The following is an 18,310-nucleotide window of genomic DNA, read 5'->3' as shown; positions in this document are numbered from 1 at the left end:
GTACATTGATCCCAAGGCGAAGGTAGTCGAAGAAAAGGCTGCAAATTCTATGATTTTGCAAGTTCCATGTTAGATCGAGATCTACTTCAGGAACTTGTCAGTTTTTGGAAGCAACCAGATGTCATGGTTTTCAAAGAAGCAGACATTGACAGTCACTTCAGCAACTGAAGCTAAATATATGACTATTGGTAGTTGTTGCTCACAGATTTTGTGGATCAAGCAACAACTTAAAGGTCTATGAAGTGAAGACATGGTGTTGTACCAATCTTTTGTGACAGCTCAAGTGCAATAGTTGTTACTGAAAGTACAGTATTTCACACGCAATGCAAGCATGTGGATATTAGGCATCACTTTATAAGAGATCATGTCGATAAGAAAGATATTGTTGTTGAGAAAATTCATACCGACAATTAAAAAGCCTACATTATTATAAAACCCTAGTTGAATAAAGATTCTATATGTTACGCGAAAAATTGGGTTTGTTGAACCCAGATGGGTCTAGGAAAACTAGTTTATAAGCTGCTCAGCTTGAACCATATTAATCAACCCTGGCTTTAGCTCGAACGTGTTGGCCTGAACAGTTGGCTCCCATCCACCTCATTGGAATTGATCAACACGATGTTGATACATGCGATTAAGCGGCGGGGGAGGTGGTGCTCGGTTACGTCTATTTTCTGCTCTTTTCTCATCGAGCTACCTCTACAAGTTCTCCATCATACACATCATCTCCGCAGGATCAAAATTCTCGGTCATTGCTTGCTTTCTCTTTTCACGATTATCCCTTTTGTGTTGCTTTTCAATCTCCAAGTTCAAAGGCAAAACTTGCTCCTTTCCTTTGGATCTTGTTATCATACACTCCTGTAACAACGAATAAAAATTAGAAACAAGCAACTAAAATTAAAAATAAAAATAGTAAACACCTGAAATAATTCCTAAGTCCTATAAGAAATATTAAAGTAAAATCTACACAATTCCCGACAAAGGTGCCAAAAAATTGATCACTATTTTTATAGCAATAAAAACTGCAACTAACACAGTGTAATTGTAGTAAATAAACAGTAACCGAGTATCGTATCCACAGGGACTGATAATCAAAATCACTCTAAGTAATCCTAATAAAACTCTAACAATATCCAGGCAAACTCAAATATGATGGATGAATAAAACTAAAATCAAAATAAAGCAAATAAAAAAGGATAAAAACTCAAATAATAAAATACTCTGACCCTAGGGATGTACTATCGTTATTCAAATACATGCATTCAATCTATTGATTTAATTACCAATTTAATCCAGCCCTGATGAAAGATCACAACACTATTCATAAGCTTCTCTAATGAACACCTATAAACGTAGATTAATATATCCCTTATCGCATTCAAGACTCAAATGAATAAATTAACTCCCAACAGCACACAAAGAATTTCTTCCTATAGCTTCACCTATCGCATTCAAGACTCAAGGCTAACACTATATCATGCATTCATGAATCGGCTGAACAATTATCGCATTCAAGACTCAAACTGAACATCTAGACATGTAAACTATTGGGCAGATAATTCACAAGAAATCAAACACCAGGAATCATGAATCACAAGCTGGAGGGCAAATTGATATCAATAAATTAAGCACACATATTCAATCAACTATGTACAAACCCTAGGTTCAGATTAAAGAACTAGCCAGATATAGCAAAAGAAATCAAAAGCATAATAAAGAAGAAAGCAATAATAAAAACTGAATTATATAAAAACTGAATTATATAAAACACATGAATGACAGCTTGAATCTTGCATGAAAATAAAGTTAATCTATGAAAACAATGAAATTCTAAGTCTAAAACTGAAAAGATGGAGAAAACAGGTGAAGAGATGTGTCTAAGAAGTCAAATAAAGGACCTATATATAGGCACATTGGAAAAATATAGTCCAGAGCTCGAAAAACATTGAAAAACGCATAAAAATAAGGTTTCCCGGACACACGGCAGCCTCCTCGGCGATCGCCGCGCTCCAGGCCAAAAAATGGCACTTTTCGGTGACCTTCCCGGTGGTCGCCGGCTGGGTCGCCGCCCACCATGCAAAAATCTTTTTTCACCCAGTGCTCGCCGCCGGGTCGCCACTGCTTCGCGCGACTTTCTTGTTTCGGTCATATCTCTCTCGTACTCCAATTTGCAATTCGTTTATGCTCAAGAACTCGTATCGAGACGAGCTACAACTTCTATTTTAGTCCATTTTTGCAAATTAGTACTCAATATTCCAGTAAATTCCTTCAAAGTTCGAGCAAGTATCATATTTCACAAGATAGAGCAATATAAGAACAAAACAATCATCCAACACTCAATTTCCTATAAAATTGGCATCATATGAACATAAAAAACTATGAAAACACGAGTGTTATCAACTACTATAGTGGTATTAGCTTACTAGTATGATCAGTTGACTAGTATGCCGATACTGCACTTATCGTATTTATTTCTCTAAATCCTAAAGTGTTTATGTCTTGTCAAGAGCTTTAATATATAAAATACCTGTAATAGACTACTTATCGGATAAGGTCGTAGGATTTTTCAAGTAATGATTTCTGTCAAATTTGCATTAAATACAAGTGACTTGGTATTCACTTGTTGCGGTCCCAATACGTTAGTAGGAAGGTCAATCGTCACCTCAATAACCGACATACCAGTGAAGGACACACTCTCTCTCAATTCCCCCACGAAAGTTAATAGTTCCACTAACGGGAAGGTTTCCTACGAGCGCACAGTCTCGTTCTTCGGCTCTAACTTATTGGAAGTATACAAAATTCTGGAGATATTCTGCAACCATAACCCTAAACACTTCTTCAGCCACTACCTGTAACTCTTGCATAATGAATGAGTAATTTAGTTCTACAACTCTCTCACGTTCAACGACGAAACTCAGTCAGTGGAGAACACCATCCATATTGTCCAAGATCTCGATAGTGAACGTTAACAGGTACAAGTTACCTTTCATGTGATTAAGGTAGTTCACGAGCTCTTTCGACTGCAGTATGTAGGAGATTTCTTGCTGGAAAATATTTCAACCACCGAAATCGATCAAAGGATGTTGGTGATGATACTTCCCTCTAAAACTTTCCAAGCAACCATCATAAGGAACCTACTTCAAACTTCTACTTAGCATCATCGAAAAAGCCTACTTTAGCATTCTTAGATCTTTTGACCAGTGCAACAGTGTACAATAGATGATAATAGATGCTACAATCACTTATTACATGTTTGACTGGGAATAAGTCTTCATGCGCTACCCGACCAATGATTAATTCCACGGCCTTTCAAAAGAAAGGTGGAAATATCCACTTTGGGACAAAGATTTTAGCTCATCCAATACGCGTTAAATGAACAAAAGATTGTCTACGTTGTCCCCAATTGTACACTCAGTCTCTCATGCTGAGAAGCAACACTTATGGATCAATTAAGGGTGTATTTGTATTTTTCATGCAAGAATTGTTACTTTTATTATACTTTTATAAGTGTGACTTTATAAGAGGTGTTTTAGTGTGGCTATTTTTACATTTTTCTCTTTAATTAACATCACAAATATAATTTTATTTGATTAATTGAACCATTTTTTTACATAAGTACTACTCCCTCCGTCCCAATAAAAGTGGCCACATTTCCTTTTTGGGTGTCCCATTAAAAGTGGCTACTTTCTAAAAATGGCAAAAGTTTACTTTAATTAAGTCAACAATTACTCACTAATTTGGTCAACAATTGTAGGCCACTTTCTAAAAATGTCAAAATTACTCACTAATTTGGTCAACAATTGTAGGCCACTTTCTAAAAATTGCTCACTAATTTTGGTGGGTCACACTCAATTAAAACATAACAATCCCCTTCTTAATCTTCGTGCCCAAAAAAAAGTGGCCACTTTTATTGGGACGGAGGGAGTAGTATTTAATATCTATGTTTCATGCAAGCGGATTGTGCTAGTACCAAAGGGTATAATTCTATTCATAGCCCTAGTTTTACTCAATATAGCCTTTCATCTAAAATAATAATAATAAATATTATTAATTTACTATTTTACCCTACAATTCATAGCCTCAAATTAAATACCATATAACTCATAGCCCCCAAAAATTTTAAAACAAAAATTAAATACAGGCCCTAAAGTTTATTGGGTTAATGGCCGGAAAATACACGAACTTTCACGAAATTTGCAAATTGCACATGACCTTAAAAAATAGCCTCAGAATACATCACATTTTAATTTTGTTGCAAATTGCACACGCGTTGACCACCACTTTGATTGGTGTTGACGTGGCACCGAAATTTTCAGACGTGGACTCACCGGCATTCAAACGACGTCGTTTTGAGTGAGTATAAATAAAAAAAGAAAAAGGAAAAAAAAAGGAAAAAATCAGCCAAAATCTCCAATGCCTCACTTATCACTCCCAGCCGCACCCTGCACACCATCGCCGGACAGCGAATGTCGCCGCCCTTTTCATGCTTCGATTTCATCGCCCAGGCTCGTGTCGCCTCGATCTTCGGCGAGGACAGCAAATGGGTCGCCTCCACTTTTTTCACAAAACTCTAGATCCCCAAATTAGGGCTGCTACTTCGCAAGGCAAGGACGCTGCGTCGGATCAGGTCCGCTACTTTCGAGCTTCTCGCCGCCGCCATTCCCCATCATCACATTTCTGTTTTCTTGTTATTTTCTCTTTCATTATCTTACTTTTCTATTTTCTGGGTTTTCTCTTTCCCAATCGTTGGAAATGAGATGATTTAGGGTTGGGGGATTCTTGATTTTTGAACTGTGGAGTGTGATTGGGTTAGCAGGGTGGGAGGCGGATTTTGTTGACTTGTTCAATCCATGATTTTTTGTGCTTATTGTTGTTGCTTGAAGCGGTGGTGGTGTAAACAAGGTGTAAATGGCTGAACCTTTGGTGGGGAATGTGAACCAATCGCCGAAGACTGAAGCGGGTGGGCCGAGCCAGCCGGTTCCTGAGGCTGTGAGATGTGGGCTAAATGGAAAGAAGCCTGAAATGGTGGGTTCCTCATCATCAATGGCAGAAATTAAATAAGTGGTGGTGACAGTTGAGAATGAGGAGGAATATGAGAATGCATCACTAATAGGGATGGGGGAGTGCCGGATTTGCCAGGAGGAGGGTGGTCATGTTGCGGTGGTTGTGGTTGTGTTTCGAAGGGGCAGAGTCATGTTGCTCAGCCTTTGAATCGGAAGGGGAGGCCGGTGATGGCTCGCCGGATTCTGGAAATGGTGACGGCGGCGCGGTGGATCGCCTAGAGCAGGAAGAAGGCAGTGGAATGGCTGCCGGATTTTAGGATTTCTTTTTTTTTTTAGAAAATTTTCAAAATATCACAACGAAAATTTTCAAAATATCAAAACGACGTCGTTTTGCACACGTGGCTTGCCAGTGTGTAAAAAAACCACGTGGTTGTCCATGTCATCGCCGGTCAAACTTAAGAGTTGCCGGAATCTTCGTCGTGTGCAATTTGCAACAAAATTAAAATGTGATGTATTCTGAGGCTATTTTTAAAAGTCATGTGCAATTTGCAAATTTCGTGAAAGTTCATGTATTTTCTGGCTATTAACCCAAGTTTATTTGCTATAAAATCTATCTTATACAACCGGCCAGTTTTTAGTCAAAGCCTCCAAATTCTAATTGTAGTTTCCAAATTCCAGCCGCCTACTCTCAAACTCTCCAATTTACTTTGTATGCCATGTCATCGGCGAATCTCATCTTTTTTGGTCTTCTTTCAACGTCGTCTCTACAACAAATATCATCCAAATCAAATACATAAAATAAAATCATAAATATATTTACATTAAGAAAAAAGAGAAATTTAACCTGAAGAATATCAGTAATGTGGTTTGTTCTAAGGTCAAAAACCTATACACTATCAGCTTTCGGTGCATGTTGTAGCATCAACGAATTCAAAAAAAAAAAGAGGCAGACACGAAATAGATCGAGATACTTACAACAACAACAAAAGGATCATAAGGTCCTTGTACAAGGTAAGCCAATGTAGTTCCAGAATTGACAGAATTTCAAAAATTAATTTGGAGCCTATGAGTTATGGAATTAAATATTTAATTTGAGAATTATAAATTATAAGATAAAATAATAAATTTATAATTATTATTTTAAATGAGGACTAATTTGAGTAAAACGTGGGATAGGAATAGAATTAGCGATAATGGAAGAGATGACTGCATCCACCAACCGAAAGCATGATAATTTCTCTCCTAAAATAGTCGATTTTCGTCACCATGTTACGTCACCCTGTGACGTAATTTGTTGAAGTCCTCTACAAATTAATTTAAGTCTTTTCCAACCTTAACAGCATTCTCTCCTCCTTCACAGAGCATCTGCTTTTAATTTTATTCTTTTTCTTTTTTTTACTTTTTGCAAAAGGAAAAGAAGAAAGTTGATTCCTTTGTGCTTCAATTCCGTTATGTCTTCCATGGAAGTAGAGAAGAGAAAACGCAATGATGACGGAGAAACCAACGGGAAACCCCGGGAAGATACAGGCGCTCAGAAGCGGGCGACGCCGCCGCTGCCTCCGGATGAAGAAGTGGAGGAGTTCTTCGCTATAGTGAAGAGAATTCGGGTGGCGCTCAAGTACTTCCAGAGGCGTGACGGCGTCAGGTGCGTTGGCGGTGAGGCGGCGGCGAAGCCTACCTGGAGCCCGTCGTTCGAACGTGAGGACTTTGACGGAGTTAAGCCGGATCCTGAAGGCTCTCGAGTGCATGAAAAAACCGGTCTGGATCTTAACTCCCACCCGGTTTCTGATGCGTCTGATTCCGTTTGAGGCTGTTGCTTTCTAACGCTAACAAAATTTTATGGATCATCTACTTATTTTTCGAAGTTAGTTACTTTTGAATCATCATAAAAAAGAAAAAGGAAAAAAAATAATTAACTCATGTTTCAAAATCATGGATGATCTTAGAAATGGACAGGTATGTAATATTTCTCTCATTTCTGAATTATATTTGGAGAATGGATGAATTTAATATATTATGTTAAGAGCTCTACAAATTCGATATCAACATGATGCAAACGAGAAAATTATCCAGTGATAAATTATTACATTGTATTTGTTTAATTATACAATAATTCATTGCTCGAGTATCAAGAACAATAAGGTTTGTGCGCAATTGTTGTTGTTGTTGTGTGGCTTTTTTTTTTCTTTTTTTCTTTTTTGAATTTGGTTCATATACTGTATACAATTGTTTTTCTTTTCAACGGCAGATCGTTCAATATTATAAATTGATAAAAGATTCAAACATCAAACATATTTGGCAATATTTACGACATAAATCAAGTGAGAAAATCAAACATCGATCGATCCATAATCACCATTGATAAAAGATTCTTAGAAAAAATTATGAGGCAATATTTCTTGTATATTTGGCATAAATAGGTTGGTTCGTGGAAAAGACTATGTTATACCATAGAGTTTTCTCTTTGTCAACAAACTACCTACCTACAAAATACATAAATAAAATAAATATAGCATATAAACAAATAGTAGAAAATAATGCATTTAGTCGTATATGTTTTTGCATTCGTTTATATCCTTTTGTAACTATATGCTTGTTTGGTTCAAGTAGATGAATGGAAAGTGAATGGAATCAATAAATGAGTGAAATAATAACAATAATTATTACGGCTGCCTTTACTTTGATGGATAAATTTATCCATGAAAAATAACGAATAACACAAATTTATGCCTTTAAATGTCTCCTTCATTTTCCAACATTTGACATAAAATAGATGCTCACTATTTTTCTTTCTTTATTTTCACTTCAAAGATAATATTATCCCTCCATTTTTGGTGTGATAATATTATTCATTCTTGAAATGAAAATAAGAAGGAAAAATGATGAGCATCTCTTTTGTGTCAAATGTTGGAAAAGAAAGAAGATATTTAAAGGCATAAATTTTTGTTATCTATCATTTTCCACAAATAAATTTATCCATCAAAGTAAACGCAGTCTACTTGTATTGAGTGTTTGGTTTAACAATAGAAATGAATCACTAGTAAATGATTCCTCTTTTTTTGTTTCCATTCTATTTTGAGAGCTACGTGACAAATTGAATGATTGGATTGCGTTTAAATAAGGGTAATGATTAACTCATGACCTAAATCAAATAATAAGTAATGAATTTAATTAATTGAATCCATTTTCAATCTTCAAAAACACTCAATGAAACATGGCCTAAATATATAGTATATGCTACTTTCTACATCCTACAATTTCAAAAGGGCAAAGGTGCAGATTGCCCCCTTAACTACACCCCCTAGAGCTTTTAGCCCCTCATTCTCGGTCAAGGCGCGTTGACCTCCCCAAAGTCTCGGAAGAAGGGTGTAGATTGCCCCCTGCGTTAAACGGCTGTTACACGCCGTTAACTTAATTTTTTTTTTAATTTTCTAGTGGGCTCCATCCCCTACCAGCAGCAGAACTACCAATACGACGCCGAGTCCGTCCGCCGCGCCACCTGCCTCCGCCGCATCTTCGCTTTCGTGATCGGCCTCATCGTCATCTTCGGCACAGTCACCTTCATCATCTGGCTCATCCTCCGCCCCCAGCTCCCCGAGTTTCGAGTCGACTCCTTGTCTATCTCCAATTTCACGCTCGGCAACGACTTGCTCATCTCCTTCACCTCCAAGATCAAGCTGACCGCCAAAAACCCTAACAAGAAGATGAAGCTCGGCTACGATCACATTGAGACCGCGATTTACTACCAATCGTATTCCCTCTCTGAGACCACCGTCGCGCCCTTCTATCAAGGCACGAAGAACGAGACCTCTCTGACGGCGAGATTCGCTGCGGCGGGGAGTTTTCTGGAGAAGGTGGCGGTGGACGAGATTACTGGCGAGAGGGGGAAGAATGATAATGTGAATTTCAATTTGAGGATGCTTTCTAGGTTTAGGTTTGAGGCCAAGGTGTGGAGGACTCGAAGGAGGTTTCTGAAGGTGTTCTGTGGGGATCTAGTTCTTGGACTGCCGACTAGTGGGAGATCGGGGGTGTTAACCGGCGGACCGAGGCAGTGCCGCGTCGAGGCCTTCCCTCTCTCACTCAATCATCAAAATCGATTCCCCTGCCCATTCTCTCCACTCTCATCGCTCATCTCTCTCTGTTTCTCACCGCTCTCTCTCTCTCTCCCTCCGCCATTGCTCACTTCTCCGCGCGAGAATTGCCAGCCGTCGTACCCCTCACATCCCTCCGCTCTCGCCACCGCCACCCATCTGTCCTCCCTCTCTCTCTCGCATCTCCGATAGCAGACGGCCAAGGATGGAGTGCCTCCCCCGCTACTAGCCTCCCCCTCATCCCTCTCTCGCGTTTCCGGCAGCGGACGACCAAGAAGGAGCCGCCGCTGCAGATCTGCTCCGGTCCGTTCTGTTGCTGGTTGGGGGTGGAGCCCACTAGAAATTTTCAAAAAATATTAAGTGAACGGCGTTAAAACGCCCGTTTCACCCTAGGACCTAATTGCACCCTTCTTCCGAGACTTTGGGGAGGTCAACGCGCCTTGACCGAGAATGGGGGGCTAAAAGCTCTAGGGGGGTGTAGTTCAGGGGGCAATCTGCACCTTCGCCCATTTCAAAATGGGGCACCCGATCGAATAAGAATCAAATTGTACTTATTTCTTGCCGCAATTTAATAGACCCAAATCTGAATATCTTATTTTTTATTTTATTTTTGTAACTAACAATAATAAATTGTTTATTATAAACGAAATTAGTTGGTAACTGCTTGAAGGAGTGGTCATAGTTGACGTTCTGTAGTTATTAAATTTGACATTTGTTAGGTGTTTTACATGCGCAAAAAATACAATACAGTGTAGTATTATAATAATAAGATCCACTACCTAATGTTACCCATTCTATATAGTACACATAAAAAATCTATCTATTTATTATATAAAAAATCTATCTATTTATTATATGAAAATACAATTTCAACGTACATTTGTTATTTAGTTTTTCCACACTCCATATTTTTCTCTATTTTGCATTCTATACGTACCATGTTCTGCAACGAACAATCCACTACCCCAATTATCAAATAAACTGCAGCAGCCCACTACTGCTATAAAAGAACATAATATCTACAATTTATAAATGCCAATCAGGTATAGATATCATTTCACAATTTTCTCTGCACTTCTTTTATGAAAAAATTACACAATTATAAAAAATTCAGGAACCCACAGGATGACAGCTTCTAAGTATTCAAAATCCGTGGATGGAGAAAGAGAATGAAAAGAAAAGGATGTTTGAAGGCATCAATGAGTTACGTATTGGCTGTTGATTTAAAGGCGACATGGAGGAGTTGAGACGGGGCCGCGGAGGCCGGAAGGCAGACTCCTGTATGCCTGAGCGGTGCCATTGCTGCTGTTGTAGAAGGAAGGATGATTCATACGACGATGAGTGATAGGAGAAAGATGCGAAGCTGTGAGAGACCAAGAGTGAAAGAAAAGCAGAGAGAACGAGGAAACAAGAAGACGGGCCGTGCTGCGGCTGCTACCAAAGAAGGCGGGTCGGAACTGACTGTGCGGCGGCGAGATGCCTGCAATGGTTCTGAGAAATGGACTTGAAGAAAAGAATATCAAAGAAGGGCAGCGAAATGGTCGTAAAGAGTGAAGATGAAGAAGCGCGGCGCCGCTTTGGGCGTGAATGGTTTAGATTTAGGTATTCTTTCCTTTTCTTTTATTGTTGTAGTTTATAATTTGGGCTTAAATTTAACTGTCATACTCTCTAATTATTGGGCTTATTAGTGGTGAATCGAAAAGGGGCATAATACAGAGGAAAACATGGGATATAAAGGTGGCGAAAAATCTAAATTAGAGTCTGTCTTTTTGCAGTGCAATTAATTATGCTTTTAGCCCACGTTTGGTTAGATGTTTTTAGAGGTTGGAAAGGGAATCAAGTATTTGAATCCATTACTTGTTGTTTGCTTTGAGTAATGAGATAATCATTACCATTACTTGAGGGTAATCCAATCACCCAATTTGTTATTTGTTACCCCTTAAAATAAAGGGAAAACAAAAGAAAGGAAATCCCTACTAATAATTCATTTCCATTGTTAAACCAAACACTCAATAAAAGTAATGGTTATTGTTACCATTCCACTCCTTTATTTGATTTCATTCTCTTTCCATTTCTCTACTTAAACCAAACGAGCACTTAATCTCTGTTTTTGGTTTGTTAATAGTTTTTTTCAATTTTCTTTCATATTATGGAATTAGGGAATTGTTAGAGGGGTGAATAGTTTTGCCTTTTTTTTGGGTCAAATTAATTCTTTAAATTAATTTGTTTTGAATTTATGTATTCTCCTTCCATACGTTTAATGTATTTATTTTCTAAGTGGTGTAATAAATTTAATATTTTTATTTATTAATAATTAAAGTTCGGAATAACATTTATTTTATATGAAATTAGTAATTGAAATTCTTTGGGGTGAATGTATAATATGAAATATATATGTATGACCGAAGAAGTATAAAAAGTAAGAGGAAAAATAATATTTAAAAAATATACCTTTGGGTTTGAGTTTGGTGTAAATGATTGGAATATTTGAATTTGATGTAAATGGTTGGAGATAATTTAAGGAACGGTTAATGTATAATTTGAAATAATGTACTAATATTTTATTTATTTAATTTTTAATAGTTGTAATTATCATTGTACTTTATACAAAGTTGAAAATATATAGATTACTTTATTGTATTTTTAAAACAAATTTTACATTTGCTTATATTTTAATTATATTTAATATTTATATTATTCATTTAAATATTTTGTTTAATATCGATATTCGTCGTGCATCGTCTATCACACTATATAAAAAAATGATTTTATGTTTACTTATATTTTGATTATTTAAATATTTTGTTTATTTAAAAAAAATATTTAGATTTATTTATGTTTTGATTATATTTAATAAATATATTTATTTATTTAAAATATCGTTTAATTTTGATGTTGGTCGTGCATCGGACGGGCGTGCGCGTACTAGTATTCATTAAAACAAAAAAAATATAAAACATATCATTTTTATTAAAGACTATATCATTGTCCTTATCTTATACCCCGATGCAGATGGCAAACGCAATGGAACCTCGATGCAGATGGCTTTACTTCAAATTGAAGAACTCTAGCTACTTTCTATGCGCGCACGTGTGTGTAAATGTGCATGCAGGAATCAAGAGGGAATATTTGTATGTGCATGTGGATTTCTTCATACAGTTTCTGCAACACAGTGAATATATATGTATATATATAGGATCGTGTTCAATGGAGAACACGAACACGCCCATGTTCATCAAATTATATTGAACATATCAATCATTTCGTTGAACGTTCATCAAAATATACTGAATTTTTGAGGATTTTGGGGTGCGACCCCCTATATGCTCAACATAAAAATCCGTTGAAAATGACGTGAATAAATGCTGACCGTTAAATTAGATAAGATCAACGGCTGAGATTTGTTCTCTGTTCTTTGAATATATATAAGGGAAATTATATGGAGCCATAATTATGGCTGCCATAATACCCCTTAAAATTTCTGGAAATAATAGATGACTATAATGCCCTTTCATTAATTTTGAGATAGGATATGAAGGTCAACTGTATCAATAAATGTATGATTCCCTTAACAAACTTAGCAAAGATATTAAAAAGGAAAGTAAGATATTAAATGGATAATTTTATTATACTGCCATGATTGTGAGTTAATCGTATATAAGGCTGCTAGGGTAGGCATTAACTTTTAAGTTATTTTTCTTTCTTTCTTTTTTTAAAGAGAAAAACATGAGTATTATAGTGTGAGATATTAAATGGATAATTAGAATAACCTCACTTACGTATATTCATTTCGAGAAAAAATAACGAATTTGTATTATCATTATGCCATGATTATACATATATAATATTCTATTATACATACATATTCTATAATGCATAAAGATTACACAAAAATATCAAAAAAACAATTATCGTGCAATTTAATATTATACTCATTAAGATGATAATATTATTGTTAAAAACTATTTTAAATCATATACTAATATTAAATCATTTTTAGATGACATTTTCTCATTTTCTTGTTTTGAAAATACCATAAACAAATAACTGTATATGATATTATAGTATATTCGTCTTTCTGCACTAATGAATCATACTATGATTGTTGTTTAGTAAATTTCAAATACGAATTAATAACTACCTAACACTATAGAGTAGCAAAATAACAACATATTAGTAAAAATTGGATCCCAACATTCAAATTTTGAAATACGAATTGATATAAAACTAACTAAGATGACGCTGGAATTTAGGCTGAAAAATTGGATCGCACATTGAGTTTTTTGTTTGATTATTCATAGTACAAAAATTAGAAATTAGTAAATGGGAATTAAATTGAAAAAATTATAATTTGAACCCGATATATAATAATAATAATAATAATAATAATAATAATAATAATAATAATAATAATAATAATAATAATAATAATAATAATAATAATAATAATAATAATAATAATAAATTATGTGATTTTGAAAATGAAATAAATATTTGAAATTATGCGTAGATTGTTATATGTGCTAATTTGAGTGTTAACATGACTAAAAAGTTTGTATTAATATTGATTATGAGAGTAGAGTGTTATTGTTAGTGTTAGTGTGCATATTGTAAAATTAAAAAAGAAAAAAGAAACACTTATAACTATTACATACATACGACATAAGAAAATAGAAATAAAAAAATATTAATATTTAATAAAACAAATTGAAGATATAAAATAATAAATTAAATAGAACTAAAAGAATAATAAGAAAATACTACTTCTAAAGGAAATTCATATATCCTAAAACCTATCAAATTGTATTATAGTGCAACGGTACCAGTGGCGCCTCATTTTCGGTAATAACTAATTAGGCAAATATAATATAATTAATTTTTATATATAAACAAATAATCTGTAATTATCGGTAATAACTAATTTGGCAAGCATAGCATAATTAGTTTTTATATGTAAGGAAATAATCTTTAAGTATCAAATTAAGAAAGGAAAGAAATAGCTGTAGGGGTAACATTGTAAAATAATAAATCAATAACTAAATATATATATGCAATAAATATAAAATTACCAATCTAACCTATTATGGCAGCCATAATTATGGCTGTTTAGCACTACGAGGGATCTATGGAGAATCCCTTTAATATAAATAATAGAGAATGAATCTAGTCCATTCATTAAACAAAATCCTACGATTAGATTAGCATATTTTTATCCTTTTTAAATTCTGAATATTCAACAAATTCATTATTAAAAATTCGGAAAGGGTAGATCTGTAAGTTTCTCATCACATTTATTCTTCCTAATTTTCCTCCACATTCATTGCATATTTGCATACCATTTTGTTCCTCTCCCCCTCAGTCGTTTCTCACTCCCTCTACCATTTCTCTCTCTTTCTTCCGATGTTACTCACTATTTCTTCTCCGGTGAAGGTCGTTGGTTCTTGCCGTTTCAAGCGCGGTTCTCCCTCTCTATTCTCTCCTAATTTCTATGCTAAATTGAAAAAGTACCGATTTGCCATAGGTTCTCAATCTCTCCCTCGGTTTCTGTCTCACCGGCGAATCTCGTCGCCACCTCCTAATCGCCGCGCCGCTGGAACGTTGCTATAGGTATTCTCGCCGCATATAATTACGTCGTTTTATATAGTATAGGTCAAAAAAGAATGATTCTAAATACATTATAGTATCCGGTGAGCCACGTCAAATTTTTTAAGCTAAAAAAATGAACGAATGGTACAATTGATACAAAATTGATAGTTCAAGGTTTAAAAAATTATTTTCGATAGTTCAGGATATAATTGATAGTGTGAAAATAGTTTGGGGTTTAAAGTGATATTTATCCAATTTTTTAATATGTTTATATTTACTAATTTAATAATAAATTAAAAATAAAATGAAAAGAATATTATTTTTTATAAAAATAAGCCTATGTAAATGGGATATTTGAAAAAGAAAAATAACTTTCATATTTTATTCTTGGCATTATATCAGGTCCATTATTTCTCGAACCATCAAATAATAGTCAAAGTGCGACAGAGAATAAAGTTTTTAATTTTTCCAACTTAAATCTGGCCTGTTTCGACAAATTATTCTTTCTTGAAAGTCGAGAAATTCAAAATCAGTTTTTTAGAATTTTAAAAAAATATAATTAATTTTCTTTTCCGAAATAAATAAAAGTATAGGAATAATATATATATATATTCAATTAGAAAAAATAGTATATTTTACTCATTATAATTACAATTTTGTTATAAGATTTAGCTGTTTATCAAACCTTCTTAATTGAAATAAAGTGCATATTTATTTATGTTTTTTTACCGAATCCAATCACATTTAGCAATTCTTTGAATTATTCATTACCAATCATTCTTCTTCTTCTTTTTCTAGAGAAGTGAAAAAATTATACTGCACGCAGACGGAATTATCTTTAAATGCCTCAAATTTGTCTCTTGAACTTGACCTCGTTGGCGTTAAAAAATTGCATTACCAATCTTTCCGAAAAAATGTATTTCGAGGCTCAATATTACAACATTATTAAATATACCTTAAATTAAATGGGCTCAGTTATCTTTACTAATTGGACTTTTCATGTAACGGGCTTATTTTGCGATATACTCCTAGTTAAATATGTCTGGGTTACTATAGGCTCGTAACGTTAAAAAAAGATTCAGTTTCTAATACTGAGGGCCCAACTATTGGCTATTTACCTTCAACCCGTAATGGAACTATTTGAATTGAAATTATAGAAATTATCAGTACATGGCTTTCAATTTTATTACTTGGATGCGTTTATTTTAGTCGTAAAAATGAAAAATAATAAATAAAAATATATAAGAAAATATTATATTTTTCTTCTTTTATTTTATCATATACTCCCTCCGTCCCAGGCCAATAGGCTCAGTTATTTTCGACACAGAGATTAAGAAACTTACTTTTTGATAGGTAAATGGCGTGGTCCACCAAAAAATAAGCAATTAAGTGTTCCTTTTTTTTTTTTTTTAATCTCATTTGATTGTTTTGCTCATTTAAATGCAGAAATCCTTTCTTCCTTTCTTCACCATATACTGCCAAAATTCATTCTTCTTCAAGCTTCAACAATTCAGCAAATTATGAGAGAGAAAATTCTAAAAAATCAAGAACGAAACTTTAGCAACAAAAACTCAAACACAAAAATTGCTTCAACAAATCAAGTAAAGTTGTCATTTCACGAAATCAAGGAAAATTGCTCCAACAAATCAAGCAACAAGAACTCATTTCACAAAAATCAACGAAAATCAATTGATAAATACCCATTTCACGAAAATTGCTAAGAACTCATTTAAAACAACAAATCAAGAATCCTAAATTCTACCCATTACTCTGTTTCTCATCATTCTACCCATTTGACAGCAACAAATCAACAAATCAAGAACTTAGAAATCAAACTCTGAGAAAGAAAATTTTAAATCTGCAACCCCTCCCAAAATCAACGGTTTCAGCCACCACATCGTCTCCCTCTCCAGATCTGGGGATCCCAGTGTAAAAGGAGGATGGAGGTGGTGGAGACCGAAGACACGGTGGAGGGTAGAGGCGGTGGAGGCGGTACACACGGTGGAGGTGGACAAGAGTGGTGGGTTGAGACGGAGGACGCGGTCGAGGGTGGAGACGGAGAACGCAGTGGAGGCGGCTAAGGTTTGCGCTGCTAGAGATGGCGGCAGAGGTAGAAGAAAAGGGTGAGGAGGCGGCTTGGCACCGCTAGAGAGAAGAAAGAGAGGAAATTGAATAAGAAATTGAAGAGAGAAGGGGAAGGGGTGGTGGTGACGGCGGCTGGGGACTATGTTGCCGGAGGGAAAGCTAGAGAGAGAGAGACAGAATGGTGAAGAATGAAGTCAAGATGAGAAATGAAAATTAGGTTTTCAAATTAAAGGGTGTATATATTTTCTTAATTAAGAATTAAAATGTCCCTAATTATTTCTAATTTTAGACTGGGCCTATTGGAGTGGGACGTCCGAAAAAGGAAAACGAGCATATTGGAGTGGGACGGAGGGTGTATTTACTAGAGATGAAAAGATGAGAAAATGTTGGAAAATATTTTCAAACCCCTACCATATGATAATATTATCCAACATTGGAGAGAAAATGGATGAAAAGGAGCTGCTCGAGAAAATTTTCTATTATGCCCCAAGAAAATTTTTCATTATAGTAAACATGTGAAAATGGATAAAAATATACTTTCTCTCATTTTTCATCAAAGTAAATGCACCTTTGGGGAAAGAAAACAGTAGGATTTGAGCTCTATGAGAGATGGGATCCAATAGTTACGAAAAAAAAAATAGACTTCGGATAAGTCTGATACTATGACGATGAAGATAGAATCATTGTATATATTATATCTTTAATTATTGATTTGTCTTGTTTGTCAAGTTATTTTGTTTCCTTTTAGATGTTTAGGGTTTTATTATAAATATGATTTTTATTTATGTTTTATGGGGGTCGAATTGAGAGTTAAAACGTAGCGGGTATCTTTAATTATTGATTTGTCTTGTTGGTCAAGTTATTTTGTTTCTTTTTAGATGTTTAGGGTTTTATTATAAATATGAGTTTTATTTATGTTTTATGGGAGTCAAATTGAGAGTTAAAATGTAGATTGTTAGATTATTTCCTTTTCGCGGTGTTCTTCTAATATTCATGAGTGAATCAACGGATTAACCCTTATTGTACATACTCCGGTATACAGTGATTATCAACGGAGTTCGTATATTTATAAGTATCAAATATATTTGACGCTTCTACCTGCATCATATAGGTACTGTCAACCTAAAACATAAATAATATTAAAATCCCTCTAGGAGCGCCAATAGTAATATTGATGAAAGGGTCTCTCATACTCAACTCAATATATAATTTGAGTACTTGACTGTAAACTAAAAATTGAATTCTAAATAATTGAATAAAGCAAATAGATGAAAGATATTAGTCGATAAGGTCGAACATGTCAATCTGAACAATAATATCAAACAATAATAAATCACTAGAAGAGGATCGTTAGATCGTCTTGGCTGATCAGGTCACCAAAAATCTTAATGTTGAAAGCATGAAGGCAGAAATTATAAGTGGCAAGAGAATGTGTACATGACCCTTCTGCCTTCAGCCCTAAACATTCAGAAATTTGTGGAATTGATAACCTACGACCTCATCTTACCTTCTTCCCTAGGTCACCATCTTTTATGGGGCTGGGCT

The 18,310-nt window shown here is 34.9% G+C and overlaps 2 protein-coding genes and 1 long non-coding RNA gene across 3 annotated transcripts; all 3 read left to right on the top strand.

Annotated features, from left to right (window-relative positions):
* Window positions 1–6,328: 6,328 nt before the first annotated feature.
* On the top strand, window positions 6,329–6,978 carry LOC130986381 (protein NEGATIVE REGULATOR OF RESISTANCE-like). Its single transcript, XM_057909788.1, has one exon. It carries the CDS (start codon window positions 6,455–6,457, stop codon window positions 6,809–6,811), a length of 357 nt encoding a protein of 118 aa, XP_057765771.1. The 5' UTR covers window positions 6,329–6,454; the 3' UTR covers window positions 6,812–6,978.
* LOC131025570 (NDR1/HIN1-like protein 10) lies at window positions 6,936–9,508 on the top strand. The gene is made up of 3 exons (XM_057955368.1): window positions 6,936–6,959; window positions 7,424–7,427; window positions 8,439–9,508. Exons 1-3 carry the CDS (start codon window positions 6,936–6,938, stop codon window positions 9,284–9,286), a joined length of 876 nt encoding a protein of 291 aa, XP_057811351.1. The 3' UTR covers window positions 9,287–9,508.
* Window positions 9,509–9,940: 432 nt separating this feature from the next.
* Window positions 9,941–10,889, top strand: LOC130986395 (uncharacterized). Its single transcript, XR_009089258.1, has 2 exons — window positions 9,941–10,137; window positions 10,219–10,889. It is a non-coding gene; the product is annotated as an uncharacterized LOC130986395 (long non-coding RNA).
* Window positions 10,890–18,310: the final 7,421 nt, after the last annotated feature.

This window comes from Salvia miltiorrhiza, chromosome 5 (assembly GCF_028751815.1).
Source record: "Salvia miltiorrhiza cultivar Shanhuang (shh) chromosome 5, IMPLAD_Smil_shh, whole genome shotgun sequence".
Lineage (NCBI taxonomy): Eukaryota > Viridiplantae > Streptophyta > Magnoliopsida > Lamiales > Lamiaceae > Salvia > Salvia miltiorrhiza.
Note: the sequence above shows the minus strand (reverse complement) of the source record. Positions and strands in the feature narration are given on the sequence as shown.

Excerpts from the sequence above, each read along its gene's own strand:
- LOC131025570 (XM_057955368.1), top strand. The coding sequence starts at position 6,936 with ATGGATGATCTTAGAAATGGACAG.
- LOC130986381 (XM_057909788.1), top strand. The coding sequence starts at position 6,455 with ATGTCTTCCATGGAAGTAGAGAAGAGAAAACGCAATGATGACGGAGAA.